The sequence below is a fragment of the Lutjanus erythropterus genome, chromosome 8, assembly GCF_056507025.1.
Source record: "Lutjanus erythropterus isolate fLutEry1 chromosome 8, fLutEry1.hap2, whole genome shotgun sequence".
Classification (NCBI taxonomy): Eukaryota; Metazoa; Chordata; class Actinopteri; order Lutjaniformes; family Lutjanidae; genus Lutjanus; species Lutjanus erythropterus.
Window position 1 is genome coordinate 26,297,464 of NC_139324.1, and position 20,091 is coordinate 26,317,554.

General features: G+C 40.5%; 1 protein-coding gene across 4 annotated transcripts in view; it reads left to right on the top strand.

Annotated features, from left to right (window-relative positions):
* Positions 1-5,155: 5,155 nt before the first annotated feature.
* LOC146322928 (FERM, ARHGEF and pleckstrin domain-containing protein 1) overlaps positions 5,156-20,091 on the top strand; it is a 90,008-nt gene continuing 75,072 nt past the window's right edge. For 2 of the 4 annotated variants that reach the window (XM_084725069.1, XM_084725070.1), the window contains exons 1-2: positions 5,156-5,392; positions 10,673-10,879. In XM_084725069.1, the coding sequence (XP_084581195.1) occupies positions 10,700-10,879 (180 nt within the window). In that variant the 5' untranslated portion in view covers positions 5,156-5,392; positions 10,673-10,699. The remainder of the gene's footprint in view (positions 5,393-10,672; positions 10,880-20,091) is intronic. The other 2 variants (XM_084725068.1, XM_084725067.1) reach the window with 2 other exon arrangements.

A 20,091-nucleotide genomic window follows, 5' to 3' on the forward strand; every position in this document is an offset into this window, starting at 1 on the left:
CCATAATATGTCCACAGCTGTTGGGTATCTAGAGTTACAAATAGCAGCAATTTATTACTAATATTTTACATTAGAATATTAATAAAAGTTCTTTATTTGTCTTCATTTATTGCATTGAATGGAAAGTGTAACTATTAATGTAATGCAATTAATGTAATTAAGTTTATTATTACCAAGAACCAGGGCTTTAAATGTGAGTTAACACATTTTACTCATTCAACAAATGTACCCTTTATCTTAAAAACCGTCCCCCAGTCTGGTCCCCATTCAACAGTTTCTAAACCTACCCTTAGATGAATCTGTTTTTTGGATCCTGGCACAGTGTAATATTCAAACAGTATCAATCCTCAGGGTTAGACATGCCATCAGTTTCCCCATGAAACATAATTCTGTTACGGAACAATCCACGAGTTGATTAGCATCACAGATCTCTTGTTGGCTATCACAGAGATGGAACAAATTCTCCGCTTGGACACAGTGTTTTTCTTTTGGGCAGCAACATCAGAATGATCATGCCAAGTTAATGTCACTGGCTTCCTTCGCCTGGTGACAAGAAGCTCAAACTGATTTTCAGCTGCTGTTTTGTAGCCGTTTTACACAGTCCTGTTGTTGCTGTTATGCATGAAAGGAAGAGAAAGGCAGCTTTTAATTGCAGAACTTAACACTCATGTTATCCTGCGTTTGAGCTGTGAAAGGCCTACTGGGCTTGTGATGTTGCCTGTCACCCCTGCTTCGTTGGCAAGCCAAAGCACCCTCAAGTGGACCCTGGATAAAGTACAAGGTCTTGGGGTGGTATTATTGGCCAACAACAAGCATTGCAGAGGACAAGTCAGGCTTTGTGTCATCTCTGCTCTCAACCACACTGTCCCAAAATGCACCTCACTAACACAAATAAAGTGAGACACTGCGTTGTATACTGAAAAATACAAGAGTGTCTTTCAGCTGTTTTACATAAGTGTCCTTGAGTAAAACAAAGAATGTCTGGCAGCTCCAATAGATTCTGTTGCACGACTGATCTGACCTCTGATCTGACCTGGTCAATATTACTCTGCACACAAATAAAATGAATGCTGAAATCAGACTTACTATAGTGGTAATGAAGAGGCAGTACTTGTTTGACAGTATTTGAAATGCATCTGCTTTTCCTTTTGTTTAGTTAGAGGCTCTTTATTTCTTTAATGCATTTGTTTTATTTGCCATGATTGTTCAGCACAGGTGTATCAAAATGTGTTAAAGTGTTGAAACACGCAACAAACATTTTATTGTTGAATTTACTCTGCAAAGTGAGTGGAGTCATGTGATCTCTTTCAAATGCAAGGTGGCGAGGTCCGCCATTTTATGCAGCGACTGTTGGACATTAACCAAACTCCTTGATAGAGGACAGTGCAGATTGAACTTCAAGGTAAGAATAAAGTTTGCAAAGTTGGGTGAGTGAGCTACAGTCTTGTCAGTTTTCAGATCATTGTAGATTAAAAATAAAGTAAACCAGAGGCTTTTTGTGAAGATATTTTTAGCAAGTGGCTTTATACTAGAAGTCTGTAGTGTAATAAATGAAAAGCTGTAGGATTTCTGACAGCTGGTAATTGCCGGTTTTATCTGGTAAACTGTATTTAAAAAAGATTAAGTAAAAACTTGGCGGTCAAAATGTCCAGTAATAATGCTCAGTCACACAAACTTCGTCTGCAGCGCAAGCTATCATGTGCAACTTCCTAAAAGAAATCTGGTTTTTTGGTGGTCTGGTAGGCTTCCAACGTTGGTAAGAGAAAAATATTAACAGCAGCCAGGCCACCGACAGGCTCTTCATGGTGCCACTTTTTCCTTAACCTTAAAACACCCAAGTGCAGTGCTTCTGTGATGTTCACAGCAAAATAAAATGACCGAAATTATGTAAATAGTCCTCTGACATGTTTTGCCATGTAGTCGTGCTAACTTCTCTGTCCTCTCCTTTGCGTGTTGGTTTACCCCACTTTTACAGAGAAGCTGCGGTTGAGGCGCAGGCTGAGCTGCGACGGTGGCAGCAAGGTCAGACGCCCAACATGCCACTGGGACTGCACTTAAAGGGGCGTGACCAAGCCATTTGGCCACTCCCATCGACAAAACTCATATTATACATTCAGGTCTTGATGACTACTGAATATATGAAGTTTCAGGCAAATTCAACCAAGTTAACAGAAGTTAATGTAACTTCCTGTGTATTGGTGAAACATTGACCTTCGTTGTGCCGTCATGGCCACACCATTTGACAATACGTCAAGATCTTCACAATATAGCATTACAATGGTTTTAAGGCCTTTCTGACCAAATTTGAGTTGGATATTGCCAATATGCTTGGAGGAGCATGTCAAAGTCTAAAACATGTCATTTCCTGTTGGCAGTAGGTAGCGCTATGACTATTGTGGGAAATTGTCATGTAGACGTGTTCAGGGCGGGAGTGTTATGAGACATGTGAAGTTTGGTGCAGATCGGATAATTTCTACTAAAGTTGGAACAATTTTCATTACATTTTTCATTCTCACTTATGTAAAGTGCCTCTAATTTGTGGAATACTTAAGTTCAAGAGTAATGTACTTAGTTACATTTCACCACTGAAAAAAGCACAACATCTTGGTTTGTTTAAGTGAACCCAACTCGAGCACACTGAGTTTGTCAGCTTTTTTGACCTCAAAGTACAAGTAACTTATTTAAAATGAGTGTTAATAGAGTTAGGTGAACTCAGTATTTGTAATTAAACTTGATGGTAGTATTTACAGTGTGGTGGACCTCTATTGCTGAGGCACTTCCAAAACTTTTCATTTGTAAATGGCTTGTAAGGCAGAGGATAATTTAACCTTGTTCCTCATCAGCTTCCACTTTAGTTGGTGTTGTGTGGTGTTGTAGTATTATTATGCGAGAGTGGTAACGTCTGAAAATTAGGAAAAAGACTTAATAGATCTCAACAAGTTGCTGTTGTTACAGTATATAATATTATATATTCTTGTTCAGTTCGATAATACACAAATGTTTTGTGCATTTATCTGTGATCTGTTTATTGTAATGATAGTAAACTGACCAAATGGGGAAAAACTGAGACACTGTTGAAATTTCTGGTTCACCATCTGTTTTGTAAATCGATGGGTCAATTTTAGTGGAGATTCCAACATTTCCAAAAATATCAATTATGTCAAATATGTATTTTGGGCTAATGTGTATAAAATAGCGCACAAGACATCCATAATATTTTCATTTGATGAAATGATACATTAAAATAATGATTTATAGTAGCAGAATAGCTATAATAGCAGATTTACAAAATTAATCATACTATTTGACAGCTCTATCACAGCTGCTTTCACTCTGAACACTGCACACTGCTTCATTATAGGAGTTCACACTGAAAAAGCATGGGAACCACAGATTTATAATAGGCAGATGCTAATTGCACCCAGGTTGGAATACTCAATTTGGCTATTTGCACCTGGGGCAGAATAACAAATGTGGCTATTTACACCCGGGTGTATATTGCCTAGCATGGCAAAGACAAGTGCAAAGGAGTCTGTAGCGAACAATGCTATTTGCACCCGGGGCAGGGACAAACCATTATCTTCCCCTAGGCTTAACCAAGCTTAGTTTTGTAAACCTAATCAAGTGGTTTTGTTGCCTAAACTTAACTAAGTAGGTTTTTTTTGATAACTTATCCAAGTAGTTTTCTTGCCTAAACCAAACCACACTATGACTGAAAACTGATTATAATAATGTTAAACTGTAAATAACAATAAATTCACACTCATATCATTTTAGTGCCCTGGGGCAGGACTCAAACCCCCACACTCCCAACAGGAAGTCATGCTTATACCATTCATCCACTATCGCCTCTTATTCAAAGGGAATTAGCCGTACTTATATCTAAAATAAGGGGGCTGTGTGTAAATAGCCAAATAGCTGCTGTGTGCCTATTCCTGCCCAGCTGCAAACAGACACTTCATTTTAAATATTATTCTCAATAGCTATTAAATTCAATTTTTTCCTGTGAGACGCCCACTTTTGTAAGTTTTGTAAGGTTGTAAATTATAAACCATGGTGTCTGAGAGATCATTTTACCAACCCCTGATTGATCTGCAACTGAAAAGTCATTGGATAGTGAAACTCTAGAGGGACATGGGGCCATATTTTAAGGTAAAACAACATACTGTATATGTATACTGTAACCCATTAGCTACTATTAGATAATAGCTAACAATAGCTAGGAAGTGCCGAAATGCTAACGATACCTGTTGTAACAGCAGCTAACAGGTTATCAAATATGTTGTTTTACCTTGAAATATGTCCCCATGTCTATCCATTGCCTTTTTTTAGTTGCTGATCAATTGGGAATCGTGACATGATAATAATCTGTCAGATTATGTATGTTTGTATGATTTAGAACCTGAAACACACCAGTACCACACTATGTTTTTTTTTAGCTTGCCATCGTGAGGAAAATGGCTGCCATGTGAATGCTGTTTGAATACTGAATAGGCAGAAATTATGTTCATTGGCAAAGTAATTTAGGCTATTAAAGTTTTATTCACGTTACATTAAATCACATTTGCCAACTTCTTTCCGCTCTCTCTGACATATCCAACATAACCCATGTTTTCCTGGAAGTTATAGCAACTAGCTAACAACGGCTAAAAGGATTAGCCGTTATGGATTTCTCTGACTTCAACACTGTTGGAAGCAGTTGGGATTATGTAAGTACAACATTCAAAATATACAACACATATCTTGCATTTTTAAGACAGTTTAATGTGGAAATGCTTCATATTATAGCATATTAAGGACTAACCACAGCCAAAATTTTGAGGAAGAGGTGCCCAGCCGTAGACAGATTTTAGTTAATTAAATATTTTTGTGTGTGCATAAGCTACATTTTCATAATTGGAGAATGTAAGACGCACTTTATGACTACAGCAATGATTAGTAAAAATTTAATTTAATTTAATGTTTTGTAATATTTAACAGGGAGCCACTGGAGATGGGCGAAGGAGCCGCAGGTTGCTGCCGACCCCCTGGTTTAGGGGACGTGGACCGGGTTGTTCCAGTTGACAACACTAGATGATGCTGTTGCTCCGTGTCACGGTGCCGCAGAGAAGGTGGAGGTACTGCACCTCCTTCATTGTCTGAGTGAAGGCACCGGGAGTGGATCCACTCGCTCTCTCTCAGTTCAATGTAATCCCGTCTCTCCCCCGGCTCACTCGCTCAGTCGTCCGCCATGGCGACCGCAGAAAGCCTCCTCTCCGGTCCGACCAGCATCTAAAAAACTCCCAGCCGGGCTTCTTTTCTGTCACCGCCGCTGGACGTGGATATAATATCTCCTTTCAGTTGGGAAATACGCACATACGTGTGGAAGAAGCGTGCATTTCGAGAGAAGGGGGTAAGTATCGTGCAGCAGCCCAAGTCCTCTGCCTGTGTGCTCTTAAGGGAAGTGATTCAACTTGTTTGAGGAGATTAGGGTTAAGTCCTGGGAGTATCTTTGCCGTGTTGTTTTGTGATCCGGTGGATTTCGAGGGAGAGAATTGAGGAAAATCTTCATCTGCAGCCACTAACTGTCCTATTCGTCCTCCAGTACGGGTTGCATTGCACAGATATACAGTACCTTATAGCTGTACGGATGCGTGCAGACGCCGCAGTCGCTGATGTTGGATTAGATGTCAATGCTTCATGTCTCTGTGACATTTATATTCAAGCAAATGTTGCCAGGGATGTGTGCTTTTCTGTACGTGTCACTTTAGTTTCCAGAGGGTGCCCATGTGAGTCGAGGCAGTGCATTAATGTCACATCTACTGTACTGTCTCATAATGTCCTGAGGATTACAGCAGCCTGCTCTATTAACCTACATTACATGATTGGTGTGAACACACTACTGTACCAGACTGTTCGTGTGTGTGTGTGTGTGTGTAAGGTGGAGGGAAAGACCTCACCTCACCATTTTCTGCACTATGTTCAGGCTCATATAGAGGCTTAAATGGCAGCCAAGCTCTGGTTACAACATGCATGATGTATCCTGTAGGTTGTCATTCTTTTCACTTGATAAACACATGTCACAGTGCCAATAATACACTGAGAACTTAAAGTGATTCATGCAAAGCTTGCCACACCCAGGTATCAGTGTCTGTTGCAGAAAACAGAGGAAATTGAGCTCTTTTTTACTGTGGAGCTTCCCTCAGGTAGACAGCTGCCGGCCTCTGGCCGTTCAGCTGTCACTAAAGGATTCCAGCTGTGCAGAGCTGGACCTCAGGAGGGGCCCTGCACACAGAGGAGCCACTGTTATAACCCTAGAGCCAGCAGTCACAGCTCCATGTTACACACTTGTGGGGAATTTCAAGCAAACAAGTTCAAAAGCAGGGTGGTTTACTTTCTGGGAAACACTCAGGGGGGTGTAGATGTCCCTCTGGCACTGTATGCTTCACGTCACACCCCTGAAACAAGGTGCCAGCTGCACAACTGGTGACTGTTTTGTGTGTTTGTTTGGACCTGAGTTACCTATTCAGAGGAACACACAGACCTGACTCATGACTGGTTGATAAATGATCCCTGGTGCAGGGGAGGAGGGTACGTGTTGGCTGAAATAATCACTGTCTCAACTCTTTCACTGTCCTCTGTTTCACTGCTGCTTTGTTTGAAGAGTGTCTGGTTACGAGGCGTGCATGTGCAGGTCACATAAGCCACGAGTTTACAGACTCGGCATGAGACGCTCACCAATAATCAAGGCGAGGGCCACTGAGTGATGACGGTGTGAGGATCAGATGTCAGAAATGACTGGACTTGGATTGAAAAATATGCCTGTTTCCATTCAAGCCCCCCCCTCCCGACAGCAGTTAGTCTGGTTTCCATCACCCCAAGCGAGTGTTAGTCAGCTGTAGTGCTCTCTAAGCACTTTGGCCCTCATGGTTGGTTGGTTTGATAGCTTTTTATCCAACCTGTATCCGCTTGTTGAATTCAAAGCCTTTAGAATCCCTTATTTTGATCTCACTTTAGGTCATCAAAGTTATGAATAAGTTCTTAGGAAAGAACTGAAACTCAAACATGACATTCAAATGTTTATAAAAAAGCAGAAGCACTTAAGGACTTGATAGGAGACTGGCTAGTCTTAGAACCTCTGGCTGTTTTGGAACCAGCTATCAGAAGACATCTGTGCATTCTTAGAGATAATGGGTCCAAAATGTTTCTTTCTAAAGGGCTGAGGTTCTCCCCAGAACCATTTGCTTCTGAGAACACTTTTTTGTAAAACTGTTTGTCAAGGGTTCTTTGTACAACTAAGGGTTTAAGAACGGTTTTCATCTAAAGAACCGTTTTTGCAAGAAAGAGTTCTTCAAAGATTGTTAAAAAATCCAAGGTAAAGGGTTCTTGGTAGAACCTTCTGGGTGGGTTCTAGATGAAACCCTTGGAATATAAAAAGTTTCTTGGGAGAACCCTTGGGGTAAGTTCTAGATAAAACCCTTGGTATATATAAAAAAAAAAATCTTGGTAGAACCCCCTGGGTGGGTTCTAGAGGAAAACCTTTGTATATAAACAACTTCTCAGTATGACCTGCTGGGTGTATTCTAGATAAAAGCTTCAAAATATAAAAGGATTCTCAGTAGAACCCCCTGGGTGTGTTTGAGATGAAACCCTTGGGCTATAAAAAAGTTCTTGGTAAAACCCCTGGCTTGCGTTCTAGATGAAACCCACGGAAAATTAAAAGGTTATCGATAGAATCCCCTGGCTGGGTTTATGTCAGCACCTTTTTGACGGTGGAGGGATTTTGGTTTGAACCCACAGACAGGGTTCTTGGTGGAAACACTGCATAGAGGGGTTCTCTTTTAGAACCCCTCGTTGGGGCTCTAGGTGAAACCCTTCACGGGTGATTCTAGGTATAACCCTTTTTGTTGGGTTCTAGATTGAACACTGTGAAGGGGTTCCAAGTGGAAGTTCTACCAGGAAGCCAAAAAGGTTCTCTTATGGGGACAAGCCAAAGAACCCTTTATGGTTCTAGTTAGCACCTTTATTTTTAAGAGTATAGTCAGTCGTGCTGAAATTATCACTCAGTAAATTGATTGGTCAGCAGAGAATTGGTTGTCCAGAATTTTGATATTTAATTAGCTTTTCACGGAGCAAAAGTGTAATTTCTGGTTCCAACTTCCAAAGTGTAATGGATTGCTGCTTTCCCCTGTTTTTTTATCACTGAAAATTGAACATCTTTGTACTTTGAACAGGTGGTCAGACAAAACATGGAATTTGAAGACATCAGTTTATGCTTTGGGAATTTGAGACAGCCATTTTTCACAATTAATTCCACAATTAATTAGTAATAGACTAATTGATAATCTTCATTTGCAGCCCTACTTACTGCCTTCTGGCGTCTTACTTTACTCACCAAATCCACTCCATCTACAGTCTGCAGTGTGAACTTTTTATGTGCCTCAAGCATCAGGCAGAGCACCATCAGACAGAATTTTGTATATCCGCTGTCCTTGGCCTATTTTCTCCATGCACTCTGCTGGATTACATTATCCACTCCTTTGAAATGCCTTATTCAGCTTTCAGCTTAAACTTGGCAGCAGTCATTCACCTCTGCGGCGGCTGAACAACTGCCCACTGGCCTCGGTCCTCTGATGAACCACTTGGTGAGGTCTCAGGATGACATCAGCCCGCTGGAATGTGCAATGAAGAGAGAATTAAGCGGGACAGCAGGGCCTTGGGGCATCTGGCTGCATGCGTGTGTGTGTGTGTGTTGGGGGGGGGGTATAGTGGCCTGCTTGTGTGTCAGTCCAGAATGAATGAGTCCACGACTTTGTCCAAACACAGCCCTTCCACCTTGGACAAACACAGAAACAGCATCACACTGCACATTATTTCAGATTCTGCACCTCCAATTTGATATGAATATTAGGTTCCCAACCTTGTTTACCAGTTGAACCCCCACAGTCCTGTAGATTGATAAAACCATTTATTTCATAGGCTATCCATTACTTTAGCAAACTTTTTCACTGGTTAATCCATCAATTTTAGCTATCTTTATCTCCGTCAGGTGTAAGGCTGTGTGTGTGTGTGTGTGTGTGTGTGTGTGTGTGTGTGTGTGCATGATCAAAAGGGCTGGAGCTCCGCAGCTAATCTTACATACTACCGGACCCATTTGTGTGCATTTATAACTGAATGCTCAAGCACTGATTGCTTCATTTTACACCATCTGCTGACCCTCCCTCCTCTTCACCAGCTGGTAGAAGCTGCAGGTCATTAACAACTACTGGGCTAAAGACAAGCCCTACCTTGAAAAACTGACTTCCATAAAAAAGTTTGGTTTCATCTTAAGCTTTAAAAAGCATCTGTGTATTAATTACATACTCGAAATGTTATGTTATACAATACAAGTTGAATAAATCTCTTGTTTTCTCAGCTTCACCGCCATCTTCATTGCCATACTGGGACATTCAAGGCACCTAGTAAACGAATGAGAGATGTAGACTTCACTACAAAATCAGTAACTCATTTTATTCTGAAGCATTTTTTCATGAATGTGCTTTGTTGTAAATGTGAGAAATTGAACATGATAGTGGTTATTTGTTGGAATGAAATTTGCTCGGGGCGATCTCAGCTCAATGCCAAAATATTAACCTTCTAAATAGCCACAACTTCCACTGGGACATGCAGTTTTTTCTCTAAAATGTTATGAATTTCTACATGTATTTTATTGTTGCATATTGTAAAACCACCTGATTGCTTGTAATGTTCTAAATAAATAAATACAATTAAACTTTATACAGTTGGGTGAACCCAAGTTGCTCGGTTACAATACCATTACACTTTTCAATGTATCTTAAAGAAAACTGATTCTATATTATACAATTATTGTCTGCTCTACTTAAAAAACATACACTGCACTAGTCTATACATAAAAAACTTTCATCAGAACTTTTTATCCATTTATCCATCACTCTAAGCAAAAAATGTCAACTGTTACTTTTAGCTGAATAGAGCAACTATTTGCTGGGATAGAGGAGGGAATGTGTGAGGCTTATTGCTTTAAAAGCAGCAGAATAATAGTTGAACTCTATATGGTCACAGCTCAATCTAAATAGTTTAATGTATGCACAGTATTGCCGTTTCTCTCTCTGATTACACTGCTCATTCAGTTCACATCTCCTGCAGTGTCCGTACGTATTTGCCCTGTTGCCCTTGAGGCCAATTAAAACCTAACTAAGTATATGTCTGTGTGTCATTGGCCCTAATGTCTTTTGCTTTTACGACCTTCCGCATCAATTGTTGCTGTATTGACCATTTGATTTTACACTCAGGCCTTGTAATTCGTTTGTCGGATCAAATTAGGGTGCTTGATTTGTGCTTTGAAATCAAGAACATGCTTGGATCTTCTTTTTTTTCTTACAGTAATTGGTTCTCCCACAGGCAACAATTATCAGCCATTAGTGACGAGTGCAAATACTGCATTTGCAAATGCTTCTTCAGTGTGACACAGAAGGTTGTGCAGCTTGTCCTCTAGGATCTGATGCTTTCATTGTATTTTACCTGCTGTAACAGGACGTTTCTCAACACTCAGATACATTTTTGTAACTCTTCTGCTTAATGTTAGATCCATAGTGCATATACACAGATGGAAATGAATGACTGCACGTACATGTGTATTTGCCTTGACTTTTCCCTTTTGGCGTCTGTGCAGGCTGGGCAGTGAGCATCGCAGTGCATCATGGCAGAGTTGGACCCAGAGCCAATGGCCTCTGGAGCAGGGCAGCGTCTTGGAGCCCCAGAGACTCTTGGCATCAGTACGTTGGACCCCGGGCACAGACCCCCGGCCATGCCCCCTGGACGACATGTCACCATCAGGGTCCGTATGCTGGACGACACAGAGGAGCTCTTTGACATCTCGGTGAGTTGTCACAGCCTGCTTGCCCAGGCGCTTTTCTTGATGGGAATACTAATGTGGGATTGGGGCTCTTCATTATTGCACAGTAGCCAACGAAGCATTTCCCGTTTTCATCATAGCAGCAGCAGCAGCAGTAGTCTGGTAACAGGTTGGCATGGCAACTGCATGATGTTAAGTTGTTGAATGCATGGATGAAACTGAAAAGGATCTTTTTGTAATGTCAGGGTTCTTCCAGTTATTGTGGTGGTATTTATTCACTGCTTCCTAATCTTTCAAACCTGTTCTACAGCTGTCATCTATAACAACACATTTCCTCTTCCACTGTGTCCTCCTGACAACCTTTGAGAATATTCTTTGGAAACCATGTACTCTATGGTAATTCACAGTTGTGTTGTTGATGGCAAAAATCCTTGTTTTTCCATAGACAATGTAGTGAAAGCAGGTACACAAAGAATACAACAATACTTTTACTGTCTTTGTATGAAAGGAGCTGCCGCCATTCATAATTACGGGGTTAAGAGGATTAACTTTCTCATCACAGAGATCTATATTTAGACATTCTAGTCTAAGCCACTTGAGCTAATTATGTAAAAGCAAAGCTAAAATTAGACACTAATTGTGAATTTTATATTCTAAGTTGATAATGTTTCAAATGAAAAATTAAGTTATATTAAAGCTCTATAAACTGAGCATATGGGCATAAAGCAGATATTCCATATTTGTCGTTTTAAAATCATAATATGCTTTACTTTCATCTGAGTTACGTTTGTTAGCTCCTTTACGTGCCCAGCTCCTTTGGGAAATTACTGAGCCCAATTTTTTTTATTGCAGATTTATGAGCCATTTTTAAATATTCTCATGTTCATTAGGAACCAATGACTTTAGCTTTTGCTGTGACACATAGATGAATTTAATCACTGTATCTCATAGCAGCCCTTTCCCTGAGTTGGACAACTAGTAGTTTTACTCAAGTACCTGACTTAACAGTTAAAATGGTTATTACATGGTTATATTTAATCACTGCAGTTATATGCAGTTGATAATCATTGGCAGAATTTTTCTGAGTAAAAATTTCTCGCTCATACATGACCGTCGAAGTAAACATAAAACTTAAAACAACCAAATAGAAACATTAGATCATGCATAGTGTAACGTTATGTGGCATAATAGCATCAGTGCCGAAACGACTTTTAACATGAGGCGATGAAGAAAGATTCAGAAAGTAAATTTCTGGTGACTACAACTAACAGAAACATGTTTTGCATGTTGATGATCCTAATATCTCATGCTTGGGTGGAGACAAAAAGTTAACAGGATGTCGCTGTCTTGCTGTCACCACCATATTGACAAAACGCTTCGATGCTTCCACTTCATGCATAGCAGTTGTGCTGCTGTGATAAGACGTTTCCAATTTGCAGAGCTTACAGAGCACCACATTGTTGGGTCTCTGTCTAAAATAACCCCACACTTTAGATCAGGAGCGTCAAACTGAATTTCATACATCAGTATTATGGTTGCCCTCAAAGGGCCAGTTGTAAATGTACGACTATTTATCTAGATGTTATTACATTACACAATTACTTCTGCAGTCAATTATTATTGGTTTTAGTAATAACTTAATATTAATTACTTGACCTGAGAGCAGATGTCTACAAAAAAGTAATGGCAAGCAGACATTTACTTGTCAACTTTCTCTATTAAGCACAAACATGTATTGACTCTCCTGTCTCTCATTAAATTGCCTTCCCTGTGTCAACCTTAATTTCCTTGGATATTTTGCTAGGCTGCTCCAACCACTTGGCAAGAGTGCCAGCTGGAAATGGATATAGATATTGAGATGCTATCTAGTGTATACTGATATTTAGCAGCTAAATGCCTTCATTACACAGATCATAGAATTGTACTCGTGCAAATTATATTCTTTTCAAGCTCTTGCCACATAAAACGTGGTGCCGGGCCTTGAGTTTGACTCGTGCTTTATATAATTGCAGGTGAGGATTTTTAGCTGCAGCTTATTCTCTGGAGGAATCCATGCTTTGAGCAGGCAGAGCCATTGCGATGTTATGCAAATCAACGTATTTCTGTAATCAATGATACAAGTCGCCCCAGCCCTAATGACCTACATACAGGGTAGGTTTGTAAATTAGAAGATATTAAGAGACGGGCTAATGCATTGTTGGTTTTGGTGTTTTTGTGGGATGTGTTGACAGAAGGAAAAATGCAGACTAACACCAACATTTTTCTTGAAGATGATGAGAATGTGATGATATACACTGCACAATTTCCCTCAGGATTCCCCCGAACTTGTGGTGTTTTGGAAAGGTGTCCTCAGACCTTGATTTAATGGCAGAAACATCGGGTGGAGCAAGTAAAAAGACTGTTATTTGTCTCAGAATAGAAGAACCAGCCACATTCTGTGACCGCAGTCCTTCCTGCCCAGAAGAGAAGAACGAGATGAGTAGATAGAGGAAAGTGGGAAGTGGTGATGGAGAGAAACAGATACAGCAGCAGCCACAGAGGACCCGTTTAATGTGTATGAATGGGGCTCGGCTCTAAAGCTGCTGAGCTTTACTGACAGTTAGTGAATGTGCAGTGCAGGGTGGATGTGTCCTTCTGGCTGTTTCCCAAGGCAGTATGGGTAAATGTTGCTCTAAAGTGGGCAGCGGAGCTGTGTGTGCATGACTGCTAATCTTTCTAGTGGTATCATGTGTTGTACTTAATACTGAAGGCGGACAAGATTCTCATGGTGAGGTCCCGTTTGATTGCCCTCATTTAACCCAGATTATTTTTTTGTGTACTTGGGATTAGGTGAGGCATTAAAGCCTCATTTCTCTTTGTTGTCCAAGACAAGATTGTTCAACTTGCTCAGGACACAGTTTTTAAGACAGCAAGCCAATGTGCTGCATCTGCTTTTCGCTTTGTCTTCTCTCAGGTTAGAGCAATCAGTTTGCCAATACTGGCCTTTTTTGAATTGAATATCACCCAGCCGGTGATGCTACTCCTGAGACGAAGTAGAGCAGGTGAGGAAGGGATTTTATTCAGCCTGCTTCAGGGCTTGTAATCTGTAAAAACCTGCAGAGAAACTCTGCACTCCAAGGCTCTCTAAGGATATATCAACCTCAGAATTTTGTAAGCGCACAGTAGTTTTTACAGTTTTAGTGTTTAAGACTTCTCTACCCTCGAAAGAATACACACACTGATGTTTTGTTTTTTGACACGATACATGTCAGGTTTGTATATATGGCAGCTTATCTTCCTGTTTCCACTGGTGTCAGATTTCATATAGTTTGATACACATGCAGAGATTAAGAACAACAGCACTGTCACTATAATAAAACAATGACACCACAGTGAGATTCCTGTTGTGTTTTTGAACTAAGGCCCAAAACATGATCCACACAAGTACGCCAACGCAAATGACAGTGCTTGGCGCAGCAGGCACAAAGGCTCGCAGTAGCTCAACGCTTGTTCTTACACACTAGTGGGCGTAACAAACCTCAGTCCTCCTCATGGGGGCTAATCAAAGCATTTCCATGACCACAGTATACAATTTTTATTGCATTCCTGTCTGAAGAAGAGGTGATTAAGTGTCAGAAATATGCCTGAGCATACGGTTCTTCTGAATACATTCAAGATATGGACATGTTCAGCAAGAGCTTGATCAAACCAGTCAGTCATGGTTGTTTTGAGTGGAAGCGAACTCAAACAGAGGGAGTCAGCTTTCTCTTGTTGTTTCATGCTATAGCACCCCTAGTTGCAACACTCAGACCACACCTTGCACTTCTGTTATGATTTCTTGGGTGGATATCATAGGATGATTTATTGTTATCAATACCAAAGCACTCAGCGATGATCCTGTGACATTCTGCTGCATTTTTCTGCGGTCCACTGAAGCTCTGGCTGCTGCATTATTTAGGAACATAAATTAGAAGTGCTTTAAAAGGATACTAACTATATCCCGAGTTAATAACTACTGAATTATTTTTGTAATGATAACAAGTGTTACCTTGACTCGAGACAGTCAGATATTTTCATTTGGCTAATCCCATCAGCATTGGAGCCACAAGGCTGCACTGAGGACATAAGATTAAATTAGCTGCAGCAGCCACTTTGCTAACGCAGTCAAACACGCTGCACTGTTTCAGATTTATAGATGATGGTGTTTGCGTTCCATGAGGTTGCTTGTGTCTATTACACGCAACTGCTTTTTTCAGTTTCATTAGATTTAGTAAAGAGAGCTCAGATTTTTGACCCTGTCAGCCATGACTGGAAAGCACAGGCTGTAAACTGGGGTGACACCCTTCAGAACAACAACGTGTGAAAATTAAATTGATCTTGTATAGCTCAAACTGCTGAGTTTACATACTTGTGGGGATTGTGTTTTGGGCAAAATGCTGCATAGCATGAGTAAATGCATAGCCTTGAGTTTTCCACAAAGTTGTCCTTCTTGTGGACACAGCACAGCTTTGATGGTCAGATATAATGTACCGATCTGTTTTTTTTTTTCAGCTATGACCTAATTCCAATATCTGAATCTGGATATACTATACTGAAAACCAATGGAAAGCTTGTGTAGTTTGTGTAATGTAACTTTTTAAATGGGGTCCTTCAAACAGTTCTGGGTGCCATAGAATTCTGGCTTGTTACATTTGCATGTGCAGCTGATAGGTTGAGAGATGGCTTTCTTTTGCATAATTATTCCATGATGCATTGCTGAGTTTAAGACTGCAATTTTATTTTCCAAAATGCGAACATTACAATTTGTTACTGTTAGTGAAAGTGGGGCCTCACGATCCTTCTGACTTTTTGGGTTTTAAGCAGGAGGTGTCAGAAAAGTTACTACAGGGATAACTGGCTTGTGGCGGCCAAGCGTTCATGCATTTGTAATGTGTTTGTTCAGAACACAGTGGTTAATGTTGGTAATTATCATTTTTGTGGAAAGTGCATAGCATGTGGCATTGTGAGATTTAGATTGAAGTGCAGATAGGTGTCACGAGTTTGATACCTGACGAATGCCTTTTGTCAGTATCTGGCTCCGATACTGATATTGGATTGGATAGGTCCCATCTCTAATGCTGGTGTAGTTGAGCTGTACTGATGGTGCCCTAGAAACTGCTTTTGACAGGCTGGACAGATATAAACTGAAGAAGGTGACAAAAGACCCCTGCTAACAGAGAGCTTTATCCATGCTCAATTTAACACACATTATATCCTCTACCTCAAGTCAGCACTTGAGATAAAAATCTGAGTGGGCTTCATCTTGTTTTTGCCTAGAGGTGTTCAAGCACTACATTTTCCTTAGTCATCCACTCACAATCTGGGCGGAAAGATCTGTTATCTTTTTTACAAGAAAAACAACGCAAAACAGGAGTCATGCCCACGTTGTCATTGTTCTTGAAAAATATAAACAGAAGGAGTTCCTTTTAAAGGCATAGATGCCTTACAAGATTTTGGCAAGGATGTTTGGGTGCTGGAGGTGAGTTGCATAACTTTAGCTGCAACTTCCTTTCGTCTACATCGGTTGCGTCCCAAAAATCTCAGCTTTTTTGGGCCGGCTGAGATGAGGATACAGAGGACATACGTCAGCGTGGCTCAGATCCTGCCGATATTAATCTCCTCCCTGCAGCAGCAGTGAAGTGAGATAACTGAACGGTCTACAAAACACGTTTGTCAAGCAGTTATCTAGTCTTTTATTTCTCAACAGGAATAACAGGATATGGTATTGTTCAAGTAGTGACAGTTTATATCAGATGATTTTTATAGTCAAAGTGACTCAACGCAGGATTTTTTTGTGTCTCTTTAAGAAAGCATCTAACCTCACCCTGTAACTGATACCGAAGGTGTCGGTTCCCGTTCCTCTGGTTCACAGGGGTAGGTTTCCACCTCAGCGGGCAGAATATCAGATGGTTTAGAAACAAAAAGGGGCCTTGGAGCCATCTCGTGGGTCACATACCATGCTGTGGCCTACTTAGCACTCTGGCTGTGAACACACTTGTGTTGATGCTGATGATGTTTGGCTGCACAAACCTGGACAACCGCAGACCGGCATTGATTAAAAAGCACACTTGAGCCAGAATAATGTCTGTTTTCACCTTTTCATTATTGGTTTCAGTGGTATTATTTTCAATTTAAGACGGGCAGCTTGCTTCTGACAAAGCGTGATAGTGCACAGTTTAGTAGAGCAAAAAACTGTATACTCTTAGAAATAATGGCGCTAACTAGAACCATAAAGAGTTCTTCAGCTTGTCCCCATAGGAGAATCCCTTTTTCTTCCTGGCAGAACCTTATATAAAGGTTTCACTTGGAATCCTTTCAGAGAGTCCCACCTAAAACCCGACATAAAGGCTCACACCTAGAGCCATCTGTGAAAGGATTCACCTACAACCCCCTATGAGAGGTTCTACAGGGAACCCTTCTATAGTGTAATGGTTCTACTCGGAACCCTCTCTGGGGGTGTATCCAGACCCTGTCCATCTTCTAAAGGTGCAAACAAAAACCCACCCTGGGTGTTCTACCCAGAATCTTGTTTTAATATTCCATCTTGAAAACATTCAGGGGTTCTACCAAGAACCCTTTTTTATTCCAAGGGTTTTATCTAAAACACACCCAGGGGGTTTTACTTCAAACTTTTTTTGTTACACAGGTTTTACCTAGAACACATTCTACAGAGAATGTTTTTGTACTATAGTACAAAGAACCTTCGATGAAAGAGTTTTTCAAGTATTTCAACAAACCTTGAACAACTCTTTGTTCAGGGTGTGTTGGTTCTTTGAATGAAAGTGGTTCTTAATGGAACCCTTAGTCTCACAAAGAGCCTTTGACAGACCATTCTTCAAAAATGATTCCTCAGAAGCAAATGTGTCTAGGTAGGACCTTAGCCCTTCAGGTAGAACCCTTGCGGAACCTTCATTTCTAAGAGTGTATCCCTCAGTCTGTCTTGCAGTCCTCAGGCTAACATACACTGACTCTGTCTGTGCTGATGTTTTGACGTTCATGATTGCTGATGGCTGGTAGAGTCTCTGCAGAAGTTGCCTGTGAAGACTGTGATTGTAGCGTGGATTTAGGGGTTAGGAGATGGGGGATGGGATGACAGAGGCGGAGGAGGGAGGAGAGTCATGCTCATTCCTGTGAATGAAGCAAACAGTCAGGCTCCATTTGCCAAACCTTACAGCCAGAATACTAACGAACACAACCTAACATGGCATGTTCCACTTCCCGTTAAACACTGACAGTGGCAACACAGGCACTTAGCATTATAAATTCAGACACAACTCTGTCTCTCTCTCATGTTGCACTACTCATCTCTAACTATAATGAGCCACTGAGGACTGCAGTCTGTCCTCTCCAGCCATCGCTTTGTCCATTACAGTCATGTTAAGGCCCTCTTTTAAAAGGCTACTGTGCAAAGGAAAAATTTCAATGCATTAATTACAGAACCCTTCATCTCTTGGCATTTTCATTTGCTTTCCATATGAGTTTTTTTTACCCAGCACAGTCTCATTAGGCTGAAATATATTGCTTTTTCTTACCTAATTACAGATTAAGTCTACTGCAAATAAATACACGAGCAAAACACATTTTTAGCCATGCTCGGCTGGTCCACTACTCCAGTCCAAACTAAAATACCTCAACAACTGTTCAGTGGATTACCATGAACATTTATAGTTCCCTGAGGATGTATCTGAATTACTTTTGTGATTCCCTGACTTTTTTTCTGTAGCACTGCATTTTCACTTATCCAGTCAAATATGTAATAATTAGATGAACTAATAAAGACTTACATCTACATAGATTGGCACAAATCCTGTGACTTTATCTCTAGCGCCATCATGAGGTTGACATTATTTGTTTTGGGTTAAATGACTCAAAAACTATGGGATGGATTTCCGTCAAATTTGGTCCAAACATTCATGTCCCCCTCATGATGAACTGTAATAACTTTCAGTGATCCTATGACTTTTCATCCGATGGTGTCATCAGGTCAAAATCTGAATTTGTCCAATACTTTGATTTACAACCAAATACTTACACAACTAATGACATTCACATGAGCATCAACTGTACTTTGTGTTTAGCAGTGATGGGACCCAGTGTTGTCATGATACTGGAATTTTTTAACTTGAAAAATATTGATATTCAGTACGATTTTTGATACCACAGGAAAAAGTTGACACAACTCTAATCCTAAAATTTTTGATTTTTATGAAAAGAATAATTCAGTGTTTTACCCTACCATTGGAAACAAACAAGTCCCATGTCAAGTTCCTAGTCAAGTCCTGAGTGAAGTCCCACATCTTAAACTATAAGTTTTCTGTCCTAAATAAGTCGTAATGTGCTGTTCACTAAATGTATTGCCATTGTAACAACAGAGCCTCAACTTTGTGCAAATACAAATGCCAAATGAAGTTGGAAGTTGATGCATCTTCATCTGTAATTTTCGATCTGCATGTTTTGCAGGCTGCAATTTGTTTTTTGTAGCTCGCTGCATGGTTTTTGCATGTGTTTTCTTTGGTATCATTTATTCCAACTGGAGCTTAGTAATGTAACCATAGTTCTGTATGGCTCTCTCCTGAGACTTGATTGGATGCTGTTAGATTGGATGAAAAAAAGTGAATCTGGAGAACTAAGTGTTGACTTGCTGGGAGTGAATAGCGTCCACCTATACTGATTCAGGTAATTAAGTGAAATGAATTGATTCATGGCACACTTTTTTAAATGACATACTTTTCCCCTTTGGGCTTGGAGGAAAGTATTTTTAAGTCATAATGCCTTTGTACTTGAGTACGGTATCTCAGAGCTGCTAACATACCTGCAGACTGTACTTTATCAGCACCAGAACATAGAGTTAAATGATTATAAATCGGTGGTTTAAGATGAAAATGTTTTTGGGAGCCCCTCTTAGCTTTGTTTGCATTGAGCTGATGCCCTCTGATAATGCATCATCATGAATCATACAGTCTAACACTCTAATCGCACTACAGATACTAGAGAACATTGAAGCCCAGATCACTCTATAGGACAAATGCATATGCAGTGTAAAGTCCTCTCCCCATCCTGGCATGCAGCATGTCTGAGGTCACCCCACTGAGTCACAATCGTATTAGCTACAGAGTTCATGTGACAGGGTGTAATTCATCTTTTGCTGAGAAGCTGACCACCCTGTCCATGATCTCAATGCATCATTCCCGTGGCTGGATCCATAGTTTATCACTACC